Here is a 20500-nt window from a genome sequence, read left to right as displayed (position 1 = left end):
ATTATTTATACATTTTTGTTTTGTTTAATTAATTTAATTTAATTTAATTTTGTTTTTAAATTTATATAGTGTAAGATATTGTGCAATGAATGGGTCGATCCTTGTAGATGGCTAAGAGTGGGGATTTAACGGCCAACCTTCTTGTTGGAGAACAACCTCTCTACTCCTTAATCCACACTGCCGATTGTTGAAGGCCAGTTATTATTGTAATCGATGGCCATGCTTCAAATTATGTCACAACTGTAGTGTTACTATATTTCTTTGTTTATTCTTTCATGACTAGCCTTTTTAACTGTTTTATGGATTTTTAAGGCATAGGGTAAGGGTTGGCTTTTGTGTATTTTCTAGTTATAAAGCTCTATTATTATAATAACATAATATTTTGTGTATATAAGTGTATTTATTATTTATTATTGTCCTATTGCTGTATTTGATTAAAAAGAAAAGGTGTATTATAAAGTAATGATATGTACTGTAGTATTGTAAAGGTCTGACTTAAAGTATAGATTCAGGGTCTTTACACTCATTCAAAAACACGCTAGGTGTATGAGGGTTTACCAAATTCCCTCCTGTTGCTGTAAACTGTTCTAGTTCTATTTCTATTTATTAAAACTGATCTGTGGCTGAGTGGGTTCCAGACATGTTTACAGTTTCTTCTGTTATGATTCTATGATTAAACATCACGTAATTTAGTTCACAGCTAAATCCATATCTATAATATGATTGTGTGACTTTTTAATCAGACTTCGCAGTATTCACAGTACCAGTACCATTTTAACGAAGTGGTTAGAAAGCATTTATTCATAAGAAAAAGTGTGATTCTGATTACAAATATTCAGAACAGCAACCACATATTGACAGAAGCTACAGTATGAAAACAAATTACACAGGCAGCCAATACCAGGACCCACTAACAAATCAAACTATATATCATTAGTTCTGTTATCAGTGCCTCTTACTATGGGGACATGTCAAAATGTAGCATGGCATTTTATGTCTTTGCATTTTTTTAATGAGCCACTTCTGATCAGTTACCAGTGTTGCAGCGTAAAGGAGAAAACTAAAAGGACAGAATGGCCCTTCACTCCTCAACAGGAAAAGGAGGGGCGAGGGAGATGGTAAAGGTGATATGCCTGTGAGTCAAGATGAGGGGAAACTCAAACAAAGGCAGCATGGAGTGGAAACATGTGAAGTGAGAGTAACTGTAGGAAGGACATCACAAAACAGATAAACTAGTTTCTGGAAAGTTGTTCCAAGAACCGTCTGGATTTATACACGATCGCCTGGACCATGAGGCAAAAAAGCTGATCCCTGGAGCCTGATGTGGATGTTAAAACCCCATCTAACCTGCTCGGATTGGAACGTGAGTCCCTCTGTCCTGGATGAACCAAACAAGCTAAGTCTCTCTCTTGAAACTCTCCTGGCTTCACCGAGTTCTCTTTGCCTCTGGAAAATTCACCCCTCATCTTCCCTCTACCTGGAGATTAAAAGACCACCAAAAAAGAACACACATTTCCCTTACTTTACCTTTTCCTTGGACCCTACTCCCCTCTCCAACAACCCCCCCCCCCCCAACACACACACACACACACACAAACTCACACTTGATCTGAACTCGAACTATACTCATCATGAACTCTTAATGGAAGCCTCTTTCATATGTTTATTAAATGGACGGTTAATTGTTCTTATTTGAAAATGAATTTGTTTGCATTGATTACTGGATATTTTGGACAAAATTAGTTCTTTGTCTGTTTATCCATCATAACTATTTGATTTGATTGTTAACTTGATTGAATAATTCAATTGAATATATATTGATTAACGGAATTGATTGTTTGTGATTTATTTTTCTTTGATGCCTTTTGTAGTTAGGTAAATAAGCTATCCAGGTTAACTCTCGTACCAGGAGATATTACAATTTCTGACAGGTGAAGAATCCCTGTCTGGCGCCCAACTCTTGTATTTTTTTAATTTAGAAAACCTACGCTACAGTGTGGTGTGTTTGGGTGCAGCGTTATCAAGCCACCTTCTTTTCACAGATCCAGAAGTACAGACTATTACAATCGTTATCATTCCAGTTGTTTTCATTGTAGTTGTACCTTGCCTCTCCACAGTTTTCATCAGGGTAATACTCGGGGTTTGGCTCCCCAGGGTACCAGTAGCTGAAACCAAAATCAGGAGGAGCTTTTAACTGAACTTCATCTCTGTCAAACATTTTCGTTTGTATAAATACTTAAAATAAAGTGCAAAGTGTTGCAGAGTAAATGGATTTTATATATTGCATAGCACAGCCGTTAGGGTTCAGTGTCTTAACAGCAGGCAATTACTGAATAAAAAGTAGCATTATAATACAGCAGTGCAACTAATAATAATCAATTTAAATGCAAAAAGTTATTTATGAACCTTGTTGTTGTGTTCAGCAAACTCCCATCCACCCATTTCCATGTCCCTTCTGTCTCTGTGTCAGTCAGTCCGATCCAGAAGGACCGTTTGGTCTTTCTTGTGAACTCCTTGTTTACAGGGACAGAGGGACAGACCATAATCATATCAAATTGGAATGATATATATACCAGTATGATTTTACTCTTTCATAAGAGTTGTCACTCTCATACGCACATTTTCCTCTTTGCTGTTGATAATCACCAGGTCGGCTCCTTTCTGCAGACAGTCGTCTCTACTGTCTCCCCAGGATTTACTGACAGAGGAAATGAAATAGAAACTAGAGCGGAAGTATACCCATCCTTCTTTGGTGTAATGATCTGATGAGGAAAACGAAAATAAAATATACATGACAGCTCAGCCAAAAAGAGAAAAACAATAGCAAAAATAAATGGAAGTTGCATCTTTCTTTGTTTTACTGTTATCTTATTCTTTCCATGTCAAAAAGAGTTCAGCTCATATTCACCAAATATGTTCAACTTCCTCTTCATCTGGTCCCATTCTTCTTTCAGGTTCCTGATCATAGCATCAAAATCTGGTTCAGCAGAACTGTCTGTGTGAGCAAAGAGATTTACACATCACCTTCAGTCTCTGGATGATGGTGAGTTCACGGAACCATGGAAAAATGGGTAAGACACAGGTCTCTTGTGTTCCAGCTCAGTCACTGCTCCACTATCTCACAAGTAAAATTCACGGGACAATATAGATGTTTGACCAACATTTTTATGACATGCAATTACATATACATGTTACGGCAGGAAGTTTGGAGGTTCTCAGTTAGACCAGCCCCCTCCAGACGATGTACAGAGGATCTGCAAAGTTCAGTGTGTGTGTATGATGTGTCAGAAGTGGAGATTTGCACTTAGACTTTAAATGGTTTTGTATTTATTTAGCGCTTTTGTAGTATTTATGACCACTCAAAGCTCTTTACAGTACAGTTTTACATTCACCCATTCACACACACATTCATACAGTGCATCTATTAGCAGCACTTTGTTGTTCTATGAGGGCAATTCGGGGTTCAGCATCTTGCCGAAGGACACTTCGGCATGCAGATGACTGGGGATCGAAATGCCGACCTTCAGGTTGGAGGACGACCGCTCTACCCCTCAGTCACAGCCGCCCACTTTATCACTTTTCTACTATTTATGTGCTTATACACTTCTTTGTTTATAATTTGTATACAAAAATAATCATTTGAGTATTGGAATTATGTGGTTTGGTATCATGTGTTTCTTTGGGTAGGGAGTTGACATGCAGTTCCTTTGCCTGGGGCCCCCAAAGTCCCTTGTAATGCTCCTGAATGTTTGCAGCATATTTAGTGTGTAGTACGGTGGCCCTGAGAGCTCAACGAACAGCAACTTAAGAAAACACATGCAAGTTGACAAAACACAAGCAAAGTAAGAAAACATCTTCATCAATTTCACTGCACAACACAACACATTACAGAAATACGCAGCAAATACAAAAAGTGCGCAGCAAATACACAAATGCGCAGCACCGCGCTGCAAATAGAGAAACGCACAGCAAATAGAGGAGAAACGACAACGGAAGTGTTTCCAGAGGACAGCTAAAAGTGATCGACACTGCTGCCACAGGAGACACAAAAACGTCCAATACACCATACAAATTCGATTCCACACATGGGTCGGTTTGTGCGTGTGTGCGTGTGTGCGTGTGTGTGTGTGGCGAGCGCACTGGCTCCGGATCCCGGGGCTCCGACCCCGCCCACTTGCTCAGAAGAGGGGGCAAAATGTCTCTTTTGATACTAAAGGTTTCCTACCCCTGCACACTATGGACAATACACTGCCTCACAATCAGGGGATTGCTTGTTAACGCTGTTTATTAAGTTTAACAGGAGAAGACGGCATGTCTCTAGATCGGACCCTCTTCCGTGCTCAGAGCTCACTGTGGGTCCCTACTAGCGAGTGAGCGGGGTCGGAGCCCCGGGGCCGGTGCGGTCGCCACACACACACGCAACACACGCACGCACACACACACACACACACTCGCCCGCTCCTGGTATTTCATGATGGCCTGATACGGTGATGATTTAAAACAGAGGTCTTCAACAGGGGGTCCGCGACCCCTAGGGGGTCCGCGGAGGTACTGCAGGGGGGTCGCGAAATCTTTGGTTGATTGGACATTTTTTTTTAAATTTTATAATTTTTTTTTTTTTTTTTCACGAATTTAAATGTCTTTCAATACACATTAACATGCATCCAACATATTGTGAGGCTGATTTGACCCTCTGCCTGACAACCTCCATCCATCCAAGATTAGATAAGTTGTGTGCTACCCATCAGGGTCCGACATCTCACTAATGTGGGAGTATGTGTGCCATCCACAGATGGCTTGAGGATTCACTGTCTCTTCTACATGTATGTTTAAAATAAAAACATGAATCTGTGAATTACTTTAATAGCTCAGTGTTGTATGCAAGATGTATCGTGCGTACGGAAAGTATTCAGACCCCTTTAAATATTTCACTCTTTGTTTCATTGCAGCAATTTGCAAAAATCAAAAAAGTTCATTTTATTTCTCATTGATGTACACTCAGCACTCAATCTGGACAGAAAAAACAGAAATGTAGAAATTTTTGCAAATTTATTAAAAAAGAAAAACTGAAATATCACATGGTCATAAGTATTCAGACCCTTTACTGTGATATTTAACTCACATGCTGTCCATTTCTTCTGATCCTCCTTGAGATGGTTCTACTCCTTCATTGGAGTCCAGCTGTGTTTAATTAAACTGATTGGACTTGATTAGGAAATCGTGGGAGAAGAGCCTTAGTGAGAGAGGTAAAGAAGAACCCAAAGATCACTGGCTGAGCTCCAGAGATGCAGTGGGGAGATGGGAGGAAGTTCCACAAAGTCAACTATCACTGCAGCCCTCCACCAGTCGGGGCTTTATGGCAGAGTGGCCCGACGGAAGCCTCTCCTCAGTGCAAGACATATGAAAACCCGCATAGAGTTTGCCAAAAAACACATGAAGGACTCCCAGACTATGAGAAATAAGATTCTCTGGTCTGATGAGACCAAGATTGAACTTGTTGGTGTTAATTCTAAGCGGTATGTGTGGAGAAAACCAGGCACTGCTCATCACCTGCCCAATACAATCCCAACAGTGAAACATGGTAATGGCAGCATCATGCTATGGGGGTGTTTTTCAGCTGCAGGGACAGGACGACTGGTTGCAATTGAAGGAAAGATGAATGCGGCCAAGTACAGAAGAAAACTTCTTCCAGAGTGCTCTGGACCTCAGACTGGGCCGACGGTTCACCTTCCAACAAGGCAATGACGCTAAGCAGACAGCTAAAATAACAAAGGAGTGGCTTCGGAACAACGCTGTGACCATTCTTGACTGGCCCAGCCAGAGCCCTGACCTAAACCCAATTGAGCATCTCTTGAGAGACCTGAAAATGGCTGTCCACCAACGTTCACCATCCAACCTGACGGAACTGGAGAAGATCTGCAAGGAAGAATGGCAGATGATCCCCAAATCCAGATGTGAAAAACTTGTTGCATTATTCCCAAGAAGACTCATGGCTGTACTAGCTCAAAAGGGTGCTTCTACTCAATACTGAGCAAAGGGTCTGAATACTTATGACCATGTGATATTTCAGTTTTTCTTTTTTAATAAATTTGCATACATTTCTGCATTTCTGTTTTTTTCTGTCAAGATGGGGTGCTGAGTGTACATTGATGAGAAATAAAATGAACTTTTTTGATTTTAGCAAATGGCTGGTGAAACATTTAAAGGGGTCTGAATACTTTCCGTACACATTGTATGTTTATAAATGGCAGTGGCATGGCCACACTGTACCTTGAACATGTTTAAATTAAAAATATGCACAACACTGTCCTGTACAGCCACTGGAGAGGGGCTGACGAGCCGCATTCGGCTCCAGAGCCACGGGTTGCCGACCCGTGTGTGGAATCGAATTTGTATGGTGTATTGGACGTTTCTGTGTCTCCTGTGGCAGCAGTGTCCATCACTTTTAGCTGTCCTCTGGAAACACTTCCGTTGTGGTTGCTCCTCTATTTGCTGCGCGTTTCTCTATTTGCTGCACACTTTTTGTATTTGCTGCGCATTTCTGTAATGTGTTGTGTTGTGAAATTGATGAAGATGTTTACTTACTTTGCTTGTGTTTTGTCAACTTGCATGTGTTTTCTTAAGTTGCTGTTCGTTGAGCTCTCAGGGCCACCGTAGTAAAAGCCTTCAGTGCCAGACGGACATCCAAATCTTAACATTGAAAATAAATACTTGGAAATGTGAAACTTAAAATATTTTCTGCAAATCCATTGACCTAAACATATGAAAGGTTCTCGTTTTATTTTAAAGGAAAACACCCTGACATTCGTCTCTACTGTCTCCTCAGGATTTCTTGACAGAGGAAATGAAGTAGAAACTAGAGCGGAAGTATACCCATCTTTCTTGGGTGAAATGATTTGTTGAGAAAAACGAAAATAAAATAAACTTGACATCTCAGCCAAAAAAGAGAAAAACAATAGCAAAAATAAATTGAAGTCGCATCTTTCTTTCTGTTGCTGTTATCTTATTCTTTCCATGTCATAAAGAGTTCAGCTCATATTTACCACATATATTCAACTTCCTCTTCAACTGGTCCCTCTCTTCTGTCAAGTTCCTGATCACAGCATCATGATCTGTTGCATCAGAACTGTCTGTGTGAGCAAAGAGATTTACAAATGACCTTCAGTCTCTGGTTAATGGTGAGTTCATGGAACCATGGAAAAATGGGTAAGACACAGGTCTCTTGTGTTCCAGCTCAGTCACTGCTCCACTATCTGACAAGTAAAATTCACGGAACAATATAGATGTTTGACCAACATTTCTATGACATGCAATTACATATACATGTTACAGCAGGAAGTCTGTTGTTCTCAGTTAGACCAGCCCCCTCTGGAGGATGTTCAGAGGATCTACAAGGTTCAGTGTGTGTGTATGATGTGTCAGAAGTGGAGATTTGCACTTACACTTTATATCTTTTCTACTTTTTATGTGCATATACAATCTTTGTTTATAATTTTTATACAGAAAGAATCATTTGAATATTGGAATGATGTGGTTTGCCATCATGTGTTTCTTTAGGTAGGGAGTAGACATCCAGGTCCCTTTGCCTGGGGCCCCCAAAGTCCCTTGTAATGCTTCTGAATGTTTGCTGCACATTTAATGTTAAGCCTTAAATGCCAGACGGACATCCAAATCTTAACATTGAAAATAAATAGTTGGAAATCTGAAACTTTAAATGTTTTCTACAAATCCATTCATTAACCTCAACATGTGAAAATGGTTCTCGTTTTATTTTAAAGGAAAACACCCTGACTCACTGAACTGAAAAGCCCCATTAGTTTCTTACATGACCTTAGAACTTTCTCTAACCAACAACCACAATTTACAAAATGCTGTTTCGTCATAAAGCTAGCTAATTATAGCATATCCAGAAGCCCCTCCAATGATAATCATAGTTAGTAGAGGTTTTATCACATTCACCTGTTGAAATCCAGAGTAAGTCGTCCACACATGCAGGATGAAAATATTAAACTGAATTAAAGACAACTCACAGAGAGCAAGACGCAGGGAAGTGTTGAGAGCTGCTTGCAGGATACACAGGAGTCCGAGGCTCAAGACAACCAGATTCCAATCTGTGTGCAAAAAAACACATATACACATGCAACACCACCATTATTATGATACTTATTGTTATTGTTAAAGCCAGGTCTGATATTGTGTTATTTGAGACAGAACAAAAAAACTCTCCATTTCTTGGAAACTGTCCCTGGGTGATAAATAACCCACTCAAAGTTTAGCGTGTTGCTAAATCAGACACAAGAACAGTATCACTCTGATCATTCTTAAAGTAACTTACTTGTGGCTGAAGCATCAGGCAGGTTTTTGGCCATGGTCACCACAGACTGTGTTTTACAGACAGAAGGCAAAATACTGTGACCACTGCAGTACGACACGCTTCTCAGTCTTAACTGTGGACTGCTTCTGTGTTTCTGTGCCTGATATGAAGCTGCTGAAGTCAGCATTTTACTTCTCTTTATCTTTAAGCTTGTTGTCACCTCCAGTTTTTTTTATTCTGACAGTCATTGTGATCTTCTTGTTTCCGTTACTCATTATCACAAGATTGTAAATGAGAGCAGAATGGTTTTCATACAAAAGTATCATCATGTATTTGTGATTGTGAAACATTTTCAGCCTGGCTGATGTTATATGACCTCAAACTGGGTATAGATGCAGCTGCTTTGAGCTTTCACTGTTTGTATGGAATTGTCGTGTCTTTCAAGCAGCAGTGTCTCGTCGAAGTTGATGTTTGAGAAAACGACACCGCGGACCCAGTACTTATATGTATACAATGTTTATTACAAGAAGTTTCACAGGTCAGGACGAGCTCTATAGACTCGGAGACATCATACAGCCAAATAGTGAAAATCTGCCTTGCCTCTGCAAGGAGAGGCTTTTTATAGGGGAGGTGGGACCCCAAAACTAGAGATAGCATGACATCACACAACAGGGTTACTAATTGCATTTGGCCATGCGTTGTACCCTGGTTGTACCTATAAATTACTCATCCATAAGCGGGTCAAAGACAGTTTAGAGAAGGGAGGAAACTTAACAGCACACATCTGAAATAGTCATTAAAAGTCTGGGCATTAGAATCAAAGCCCGTAGGATATTAACATCATTATGTTTTATAAACATGTTCAAAATAGCTCTTAGCTAAATATACTATAGAATAAATATCAAGCCATAACCTGAAACTGATAAAAAAGAGACACAGTGATTAAAATTTGAAATTTCCAATCCAAACTAGAATGCCACTCAGAGCACATACCCAACAGTCCCTTTCATATTAATCAAGCTGCACCAAATTACACACACTTATAGATATCAGTGTCCTGCTCCACCTTGGTTTCAAACATTGACTGTGACCAAGTACCAGAGAAGTAAAGGGAGTGTGAACCGCCCAGCTAAAAATAAACTACACATGTTAGCTGCATCCGAAGACTGTGTATTCAGAGAATAAGGAAGTAAAAAACAGTCAAGATCACATTAATTTTTTTATTAGATTATACTGTAGTAACATAGTCAGGGATTACATGATTATACTTTGATTACATCTTGAACGAATGACAAATGATAAACCTAGCAGGTGGCCGCTTTATGGCCCCTGATTTAGAAAAAACCCCACATCCTCTACTGAGCGACCAGTTCACAGTTTTTACTTTGACTTATTGAGAGACACTTTTTTCACAGATGTAGAAGTTTTTCTTTCCTCATGGCAGGTCATACCAGCTGTTGGCTGTAACTGCACAGTCTTCACTTTGACCCAAAGAGTTGGGTACACCAGTATTCCAGTGGCAGAAACCCCTAAAAACACAAGTTAATTTGATCAACACCCAAGAAGCCTTTGACGGCAGTCAGCAGCTTGCTATAAAGTCAGCAGGTACAGCTGAAAGAAAGAGTAAGCTGTGGACCTTTGAGTCAGCGGTGTGCCATCCACCCATTTCAGTGCCCCTTCTTTTCCCCTGTCAGTCAGTCCAATCCACATGGACTTTTCAAGTAGAGTTAAAAAGGCCTTGTTAACAAAAAAACTGAAATCAGAAACCACAATCGTTAGCGGTAAAAACGATTTCTGATTATCCTACAAGTGACATCTTGTTCACACATTGCCAGCATCCACACATCAAACGTATTCCTCGTTGCTGATGATAATCCCCATGTCTGCTCCTTTCTGCAGACAGTCGTCTCTACTGTCTCTCCAACATTTCTTGGAGAGGTAGATTCTCAGTCTTAACTGTGGACTGCTTCTGTATTTCTGTTCCTTATATTAAGCTGCTCAAGTTAGCATTTTACTTCTCTTTATCTTTCAGCTTGTCACCTCCAGTTTTTTTCTTTCTGACCTTGCATTGTGACCTTCTTGTTTCCTTTACTCATAATCACAAGATTATAAATGAGAGCAGAAGGGTTTTCATCATCATGTATTTGTGATTGTGAAACATTTTCAGCCTGTTTGATGTTATATGACCTCAAACTGGGTATAGATGCAGCTGCTTTGAGCTTTAGCTGTTTGTATGGAATAAATATCATGCCATAACCTGAAACTGATAAAAAAAAACACCCACAGTGAATCTAAATCAAAACTAGAATGCCACTCAGAGCACATACCCAACAGTCCCTTTCACATGAATCAAGGTGCACCAAATTACACACTTATAGATATCAGTTTCCTGCTCCACCTTGCTTTCAAACATTCACTGTGACCAAGTGTTACGTGCCGTGTTTCTTTCTCTCTCTCCCCCTCTCTCTCGTCTCCTCCAGGTGTGTGTGTGTTCGAGAGGCACCTCCACTGGCGCAGCTGAGGCCACTCTGCCATCAGGGAGTGGCCATAAGGACCCTGAGCAGTGTCAGTGAGAGGCCAGTGAGTCTGTGGACCAGAGAGCCAGTGTGCAACAGATTGGGACCAGACGTGGTGTGCGGACGGGCTGTGTGAGGACGGGCTGTACGGACGTGCTGGTTGTTGAATTGTAGTAGTGGGTGGTGGTTGGCGTTGTTCTTTTTCCCCTTCCGGTGTGGGAAGGGTGTTTTTTGTTAACTGACCGTTGTTTAATAAATAATTGTTCCTTGTTAAACCTAAGTTTTTGGCTTCCTTGTTTAGTGCTCGGTTTTATTTTATAAGTGTTCGTCCCCCCACCCTAGACAGCTTGGGGGACGTAACACCAAGTAACAGAGAAGTAAAAGGAGTGTGAACCGCCCAGCTCAAAATAAACTGCACATGTTAGCTGCTTCCGAAGAATGTGTATTCAGAGAATAAGGAAGTAAAAAACAGTCCAGGTCACATTTAATTTTTTTTTAAATTAGATTATAGTTACGAAGTCAGGGATAACATGATTGTATTTTGATTATATCTTGAACATATGAGAAATATGATAAACCTAGCTGGTTTAGAAGAAACCCACATCCTCCACTGAGCGACCAGTTCACAGTTTTTACTTTGACTTACAGAGAGACACTTTTTTCACAGATGCAGAAGTTTTTCTTTATGTTGCTGTTATCTTCCTGTTTCATATTCACCAAATATTTCCAACATCGTTTACAAAGTGTCCCCCTCTTCTGTCAGCTCTCTGATCACAGCTTTGTTATTTGGCTCCATCGCACCAGAGCAAAGAGGTTTGCACACATGACCTTTAGTTACTTCAACCCTGGCCACTACGCTCTAGGGTTGGATAACGATCCTACACTTGCCGTGGACTGGCTCCACCGTCACAGGAGTTCCAGATCCCGAGTCCACTCCAGCACAGCCTGATGATCCGTGGGTGACAACAACCCAGTCTCATCAGGAAACGTTCAGTGGGAACGTTGGTCCACTTGGACAAACGTTTCCATCTCACAATCTGGCCTATCAGATTGTGAGATGGAAACGTTTGGTCCGCCCATTGTTTTGCATTGACGTGTTTTCACGTCACGTGACTCCCGAGTTCCCGTCTCCGGAAAGGAAAACATGGCGGACAGTCCTTGTTTTTTCAGATAAAAACATGATTTTGTAACTTAGTCTGGGCATAAAAATACATTCTGACACCATTTCTAGCGAGAAATGTGGTCTTTGCTTCCACAGTCTTCAGCCAGTTTGTGCTTATGATATATATTTTAATAGTTATCACGAATGTTTTTATCGTTGCTATGGTGGTTGCTATGACGCTGCCATGCACACAACGTCGTAGCGTGCTGTTTAAATCACCGTCCCTGCGTGGTGTCGTTCAGTGATTGTGTATGTTATTCATGTTAAATAATATTAATATTTGAGGCTAGATTACACCTCTAATGCGAAGGATCTTGCGAGTCTGTTCAGAGGCGGACATGTGTGACACCGGACCGAGATCGCGAACGGACCGGAACTGACGTGTGGCTGGCGTAAAAAAAGGTTTTGTAAACATTCTGTCCATTTAACTTAGCGCTGTCATAAACACGGACCATTTGGAAGACAACGATGTCATCTTCCTTCTGTCAGGTAAGTAGTTTATTGTTTTTAAAGATCTATTACGATCTAGGTTTACAGTCTGAGTGCTGAGACAGCGGATGCGGAGTCCGTCGATAAACACAATGGATGCATTTCTTCAGCTAATATGCCATTGTTAGCCACATGCTTCAGCCCACGGTAGCATGTGATTACCTGGGAGGTGAAAACATGGTTTTTGAAACCAGTTCAAGACGCTTAGCTCATCATTAAGGGACGCTACAATATAAATATAAACATGAATTTGATTTATGAATGCTTTAGATTAATAAGGAGTGTATTTCTCGACCATTACTCCTCAATAACAGATCAATTTGGTTTAATGTATAGTATGCAATATGACAATAATGTTTTCATGTTATGGAGTTGCGATTCATTTTATAAAACAATTGCTATGTTCTGTTTTTTAATCAAGGAGGATCCAAGTGAAGCTACAGGAGTTTCATTAACGTCAATAACTTGGACCGAACAGTTTGTTTTGCTTGATGAAGAGGAGGAAGGGCAGCCTGGAGAGAAAGAGAAGCCGGGTTGAGCCCACTTCCATCATCCACGTACCACAAGGAAGATGAGGGGGAGAAATTATCCTACCATTAAAGAGGTACTTTTAAGTTACATACCAGAAACACCATTTTATATAATGTGCCAAATATAAATTTGTATTAAATCCCCAAAGTACGCTGGCTGAAATACAAGTTAATATCACACTGAAAGAGTTTTGATCAATCATGCTTCCCTGCTGTGGTTGTTCAACTGGGAAAACAACTTTTTCCAAAGGAAGGCAAGTAAATTTAAGGAATGCATCTGCAAAGTTTTCCTCTGTTATGTATAATGATGACCCCCATCAAACATTATGTTATTAATAATATTTACACCTTTTCATTTATACTGTTTATTTCTGTCTACATGTTTGAATTTGCCTTCATTAGTTTCAGAAAAGAGCGATGATGTATCGGTCAGTGGGCGGCAGCACGAGACTCCGCAAACTAGTCTCTAAGCAAAGTAGACGAAGGCATTGAGGTTGCGGCCTGCCATCATTATTATTTTGCTTAAGGGACTGAATACGTTTCATGCAGAAATATTAGCATTTCCCTTATATCTACCAAAACAGCTTGTTTCACAGACTGCAGTTTTGTTTTGATCCGATGTGGTGTGCAAATACTAACCGTATATCTGCAATGGGTTGTTGTGCATTAACATTTGTAACTCTAATTTTGTTTCGACAGACTGTGCAAAGAATGTTGAGAACATCACTAACCAGTGCAGTGTCCGTCTACATATTTCTACATATTTTCTCTCATATAAATGTCACTGTAACCTCTTGACAACTGAAACCATAACATGAGGTCAGTGTGGCCTTGACCTTTTGACTTTAAGACAAATACACAGTTAGACAACCCGAAAACATGCAGTAATGCCTCCGGCGACTCGCTATTGCAGAGGCATTAAAATGTTAGTGTAGTAGACTGGATTTTATTGGTGTTACATTGGACATCTTGTATTGGTATACAAAAAATATATTTGGTTTCACATTTTAGATGGCATAAGCAGAGACATCAACTCAGGAAATGGATTTCTGCAGAAAAGAAAGCCTTGTATGTGTGTATATATACATACAAACGCACTTTTAAAACGTTTTGTTTTTTATCATATATTCTCAGGTAGTACTGACGCATTTATGGAGATGGGACATGAGGGCCTTGTCTGCGTTCTCAAGAGAAGATTCCACAGAGTTCAAGCTGAGCAGGCTGCAGCAGGTTTGGAGGAATCCTCCTCTGAAGAGGAAACATGGCGAAGTACTTCTCCACTGATGAAGAAATGTGAGCGCTGTGATTAAATAAAATCTGCTGCCATGCTACTGTTGCTACTGGTGGGCCCTGCTATTAGCTTGGTGTTTGGTAGCTGTTAGCTTTAGCATATTTATTTTTTAGGGACCTGTCTGACGTTGATGTTTTTTAAAAAAAATCAGAGGGAACCATCTTCATAATTTAACACTATGTTTTGTTTGTGTTCTTCAGTTATTCTCAAGAGAAGCTGCCTCAGCTCCACGGTCCCTCCTGCAGCTTCCACTCCTGATGCTAACCCCCTGTTTACATCACACCATCCGGGCAGACCTGGAGTCACAGAACTTTGTCCAGAGCTGCCGTCTGAGAATTGTTGATCATATAATTTCCAGCAGATGCCTTAATGTAATGTTTGTGCACAATAAATGACATTGATCATAACATATTGGTATTTCCTTGCACTTTTACACCATGATATTGGCAGATAAGATGTTGATTACATTAAAGCAGTGAATGCTCTGCTTTAAGCAACATAAACACACAATGATCCAATGGATTTGAAGTAGAATGGGCACGTTACATTCTGTAGAGAGTACCTCAGTAACGGAAGTCAGAAAATTACTTTCTTTATCTGAGGTTCACACAGGTCTTGTTGTCTAAGTGGCAACCATATCATATTGTTTAAGATGTGTAACATCAAGCTTGTGTATCAGTGCTAAATACATCCAGTCATAAGTAAGTTCACCCTCTTGTTAACACTAAAAGTAGGTGACCCAGATGTTTCACAATGCAATCTGATAAGGTCGTATGAGAAACATTCTTAACATTAAAGAAATTAACACAGAGGATAGCAATAGATGTTTCACTTTAAATCAGTAGCTGGTAATCGGCAGACTGACTTATTCAAACACATTAATACTACAATGAATGAGGCAGGGGTTTGCTATCAGAAATCATTTCTGGGACATTAATTTAAAAGATCTCCAGTATAAGCAAATGTGTTCTAAAATTGGTTTACATCCAAGTGAGAGGCTGTCCCATCTCAGGGATTTAAGATATATATATTGCTTGTATTAGCTGTCCCTCAGTGAAGTACTTGCACTTCTTGAAAAGCTCTATATAAATAAGATGTATTATTGTTTATACATTGCCCTCTAGTATATGTTTTCCTAAGTGACTGTAGATACAGAAACAACAGTATGGTTCAGGTGACAGTAAGTGGAAGGTGAAGGTCATTTCCATGAGCTCAAGAGAAACCTAATGTGACGATATAGTTGATTTCTGATAGGAAGCACCTGCCTCATTCATTGTAGTATTAATGTGTTTGAATAAGTCAGTCTGCCGATTACCAGCTACTGATTTAAAGTGAAACATCTATTGCTATCCTCTGTGTTCATTTCTTTAATGTTAAGAATGTTTCTCATACGACCTTATCAGATTGCATTGTGAAACATCTGGGTCACCTACTTTTGGTGTTAACAAGAGGGTGAACTTACTTATGACTGGATGTATTTAGCACTGATACACAAGCTTGATGTTACACATCTTAAACAATATGATATGGTTGCCACTTAGACAACAAGACCTGTGTGAACCTCAGATAAAGAAAGTAATTTTCTGACTTCCGTTACTGAGGTACTCTCTACAGAATGTAACGTGCCCATTCTACTTCAAATCCATTGGATCATTGTGTGTTTATGTTGCTTAAAGCAGAGCATTCACTGCTTTAATGTAATCAACATCTTATCTGCCAATATCATGGTGTAAAAGTGCAAGGAAATACCAATATGTTATGATCAATGTCATTTATTGTGCACAAACATTACATTAAGGCATCTGCTGGAAATTATATGATCAACAATTCTCAGACGGCAGCTCTGGACAAAGTTCTGTGACTCCAGGTCTGCCCGGATGGTGTGATGTAAACAGGGGGTTAGCATCAGGAGTGGAAGCTGCAGGAGGGACCGTGGAGCTGAGGCAGCTTCTCTTGAGAATAACTGAAGAACACAAACAAAACATAGTGTTAAATTATGAAGATGGTTCCCTCTGATTTTTTTTAAAAAACATCAACGTCAGACAGGTCCCTAAAAAATAAATATGCTAAAGCTAACAGCTACCAAACACCAAGCTAATAGCAGGGCCCACCAGTAGCAACAGTAGCATGGCAGCAGATTTTATTTAATCACAGCGCTCACATTTCTTCATCAGTGGAGAAGTACTTCGCCATGTTTCCTCTTCAGAGGAGGATTCCTCCAAACCTGCTGCAGCCTGCTCAGCTTGAACTCTGTGGAATCTTCTCTTGAGAACGCAGACAAGGCCCTCATGTCCCATCTCCATAAATGCGTCAGTACTACCTGAGAATATATGATAAAAAACAAAACGTTTTAAAAGTGCGTTTGTATGTATATATACACACATACAAGGCTTTCTTTTCTGCAGAAATCCATTTCCTGAGTTGATGTCTCTGCTTATGCCATCTAAAATGTGAAACCAAATATATTTTTTGTATACCAATACAAGATGTCCAATGTAACACCAATAAAATCCAGTCTACTACACTAACATTTTAATGCCTCTGCAATAGCGAGTCGCCGGAGGCATTACTGCATGTTTTCGGGTTGTCTAACTGTGTATTTGTCTTAAAGTCAAAAGGTCAAGGCCACACTGACCTCATGTTATGGTTTCAGTTGTCAAGAGGTTACAGTGACATTTATATGAGAGAAAATATGTAGAAATATGTAGACGGACACTGCACTGGTTAGTGATGTTCTCAACATTCTTTGCACAGTCTGTCGAAACAAAATTAGAGTTACAAATGTTAATGCACAACAACCCATTGCAGATATACGGTTAGTATTTGCACACCACATCGGATCAAAACAAAACTGCAGTCTGTGAAACAAGCTGTTTTGGTAGATATAAGGGAAATGCTAATATTTCTGCATGAAACGTATTCAGTCCCTTAAGCAAAATAATAATGATGGCAGGCCGCAACCTCAATGCCTTCGTCTACTTTGCTTAGAGACTAGTTTGCGGAGTCTCGTGCTGCCGCCCACTGACCGATACATCATCGCTCTTTTCTGAAACTAATGAAGGCAAATTCAAACATGTAGACAGAAATAAACAGTATAAATGAAAAGGTGTAAATATTATTAATAACATAATGTTTGATGGGGGTCATCATTATACATAACAGAGGAAAACTTTGCAGATGCATTCCTTAAATTTACTTGCCTTCCTTTGGAAAAAGTTGTTTTCCCAGTTGAACAACCACAGCAGGGAAGCATGATTGATCAAAACTCTTTCAGTGTGATATTAACTTGTATTTCAGCCAGCGTACTTTGGGGATTTAATACAAATTTATATTTGGCACATTATATAAAATGGTGTTTCTGGTATGTAACTTAAAAGTACCTCTTTAATGGTAGGATAATTTCTCCCCCTCATCTTCCTTGTGGTACGTGGATGATGGAAGTGGGCTCAACCCGGCTTCTCTTTCTCTCCAGGCTGCCCTTCCTCCTCTTCATCAAGCAAAACAAACTGTTCGGTCCAAGTTATTGACGTTAATGAAACTCCTGTAGCTTCACTTGGATCCTCCTTGATTAAAAAACAGAACATAGCAATTGTTTTATAAAATGAATCGCAACTCCATAACATGAAAACATTATTGTCATATTGCATACTATACATTAAACCAAATTGATCTGTTATTGAGGAGTAATGGTCGAGAAATACACTCCTTATTAATCTAAAGCATTCATAAATCAAATTCATGTTTATATTTATATTGTAGCGTCCCTTAATGATGAGCTAAGCGTCTTGAACTGGTTTCAAAAACCATGTTTTCACCTCCCAGGTAATCACATGCTACCGTGGGCTGAAGCATGTGGCTAACAATGGCATATTAGCTGAAGAAATGCATCCATTGTGTTTATCGACGGACTCCGCATCCGCTGTCTCAGCACTCAGACTGTAAACCTAGATCGTAATAGATCTTTAAAAACAATAAACTACTTACCTGACAGAAGGAAGATGACATCGTTGTCTTCCAAATGGTCCGTGTTTATGACAGCGCTAAGTTAAATGGACAGAATGTTTACAAAACCTTTTTTTACGCCAGCCACACGTCAGTTCCGGTCCGTTCGCGATCTCGGTCCGGTGTCACACATGTCCGCCTCTGAACAGACTCGCAAGATCCTTCGCATTAGAGGTGTAATCTAGCCTCAAATATTAATATTATTTAACATGAATAACATACACAATCACTGAACGACACCACGCAGGGACGGTGATTTAAACAGCACGCTACGACGTTGTGTGCATGGCAGCGTCATAGCAACCACCATAGCAACGATAAAAACATTCGTGATAACTATTAAAATATATATCATAAGCACAAACTGGCTGAAGACTGTGGAAGCAAAGACCACATTTCTCGCTAGAAATGGTGTCAGAATGTATTTTTATGCCCAGACTAAGTTACAAAATCATGTTTTTATCTGAAAAAACAAGGACTGTCCGCCATGTTTTCCTTTCCGGAGACGGGAACTCGGGAGTCACGTGACGTGAAAACACGTCAATGCAAAACAATGGGCGGACCAAACGTTTCCATCTCACAATCTGATAGGCCAGATTGTGAGATGGAAACGTTTGTCCAAGTGGACCAACGTTCCCACTGAACGTTTCCTGATGAGACTGGGTTGGTGACAATGGGAGCAAAGCCCAAAATAATAGCCAGCTCCACTCCGTACCATGCTCCAGTAAAGTCGCGATCACCCCGTGGGGTTCGTACAGTTAAGGTCCCGACGGATTGTAGCCAGAAAGGACAAGCACTATGCCGGGCGCCCGTCTCCCCCTCATCCACCTTGAGACCTCCAGCTGTCCAACAGATTTGACATCCTGAATACTGAGGACTTACAGCCTCTGAAAGCACCCCCCACTCAATCCTGTGGTCAAGACCTCTACCTCCGCCCGCCGCAGGTTATTATTGAAGGAGGTTGCGATCAGGCGTAGCACCGGAGTTCTCACTGGCTTGACCACAGCAGGGAAGCCATGCCCTACGGAGGAAGACCACACCTCGCTTCTCCACCCTACGGTCTCCTCCATCATGAGAACTATCCGCTTCATTAATGCAGTCACACACGGCTTTCCTGGAGCGACAACGCCAGAATACATCAGCAAACACCTGGCTCCAGTCCGTATGCTCCACTCACAACATTGGTTTTATCCACAACTTCAATCTATTCTGGAATCGCTCTCTATGACTATCTACAGTCACCTGCCACCCCCTGCTCTTCTTCTACCTCTTTAAACAGTCATGCTTCCCATACTACCACTAGGCCTCCGCTGTGGAGAGTTCCCAGTGCTGACCCTGGTACACTATCACCCAAAACTTTTGTATTAAATTACTTTTTCACATCCCGTGATCTGGACTTTATGCTCCTGACCGAGACCTGGCTTCAACAAGGACTTTATGCAAGAGTTTGCTGAATTCATAGCGGGTATTTCGATGCTTTTTAATATGTGGGATTTTAATAAACATTTATGCTGTGAAACTAAACCTATGGCTAAAGACTTCTTAAATCGTATAAATTCCTTTAATCTCACCCAATCAGTGTCTGGACCCACACATGAAAAGGGGCACACATTAGACCTTGTGTTGTCTTATGGCCTACATGTTCATGTCAATGAAATATGTGATACTTGCATATCAGATCATCTGCCGGTTTTCTTTACAGTTACTGTCCCTGTCTCTATAGTCAAGCCAGCTCCTCCTGCCTGCTGCCGCTGTATAATTAATAGTCTCTGTTGCATTTCTCTGCTATTTTTAAAGACTCTGTACTCTATAACTTGGATTGAAGTGATGTTCGAAGTGCAGATGAGCTTATCTCTCTTTTTAGTTCAACCTGCACAAGCACTCTGGACTCTGTTGCTCTTTTGAGGACGAAACGCACTAAAGCACTTTCAGAGCCATGGCTAAACGACTCTACCCGCGGTCTCAGACGTGCATGTCGTCAAGCAGAGAGAAGGTGGAAAAAGGACAGAGTCAATGTATCATATGAAATCTTACAGAGCCGTCTATCTGATTACCAGAAAACAGTAAAATCAGGAAAAACTATGTTTGTATCTAACCTGGTCTCCATAACTATCACAGGTCTGAGGTTCTTTTTAATATTTTTAATAATATCAGAATCCCCAGGAAGTCGTACTTCTATTCTGCCTACACCTGACC

At 40.4% G+C, this 20500-nt stretch overlaps 1 protein-coding gene and 2 long non-coding RNA genes across 3 annotated transcripts; 1 reads left to right on the top strand and 2 right to left on the bottom strand.

The window, feature by feature from the left end:
• Positions 1-1585: 1585 nt before the first annotated feature.
• LOC133025318 (CD209 antigen-like protein C) lies at positions 1586-8584 on the bottom strand. The gene is made up of 7 exons (XM_061092166.1): positions 8336-8584; positions 8031-8111; positions 7044-7130; positions 2909-2995; positions 2620-2762; positions 2407-2513; positions 1586-2165 (listed from the first exon to the last, which is right to left on the bottom strand). Exons 1-7 carry the CDS (start codon positions 8499-8501, stop codon positions 2021-2023), a joined length of 816 nt encoding a protein of 271 aa, XP_060948149.1. The 5' UTR covers positions 8502-8584; the 3' UTR covers positions 1586-2020.
• Positions 8585-12341: 3757 nt separating this feature from the next.
• On the top strand, positions 12342-14709 carry LOC133025604 (uncharacterized). The gene is made up of 4 exons (XR_009683154.1): positions 12342-12481; positions 12903-13085; positions 14146-14304; positions 14503-14709. It is a non-coding gene; the product is annotated as an uncharacterized LOC133025604 (long non-coding RNA).
• Positions 14710-16058: 1349 nt separating this feature from the next.
• On the bottom strand, positions 16059-18426 carry LOC133025306 (uncharacterized). The gene is made up of 4 exons (XR_009683149.1): positions 18287-18426; positions 17683-17865; positions 16464-16622; positions 16059-16265 (listed from the first exon to the last, which is right to left on the bottom strand). It is a non-coding gene; the product is annotated as an uncharacterized LOC133025306 (long non-coding RNA).
• Positions 18427-20500: the final 2074 nt, after the last annotated feature.

The sequence above is a fragment of the Limanda limanda genome, chromosome 2, assembly GCF_963576545.1.
Source record: "Limanda limanda chromosome 2, fLimLim1.1, whole genome shotgun sequence".
Taxonomy (NCBI): Eukaryota; Metazoa; Chordata; class Actinopteri; order Pleuronectiformes; family Pleuronectidae; genus Limanda; species Limanda limanda.
This window is presented reverse-complemented; position numbering and strand designations above follow the sequence as displayed.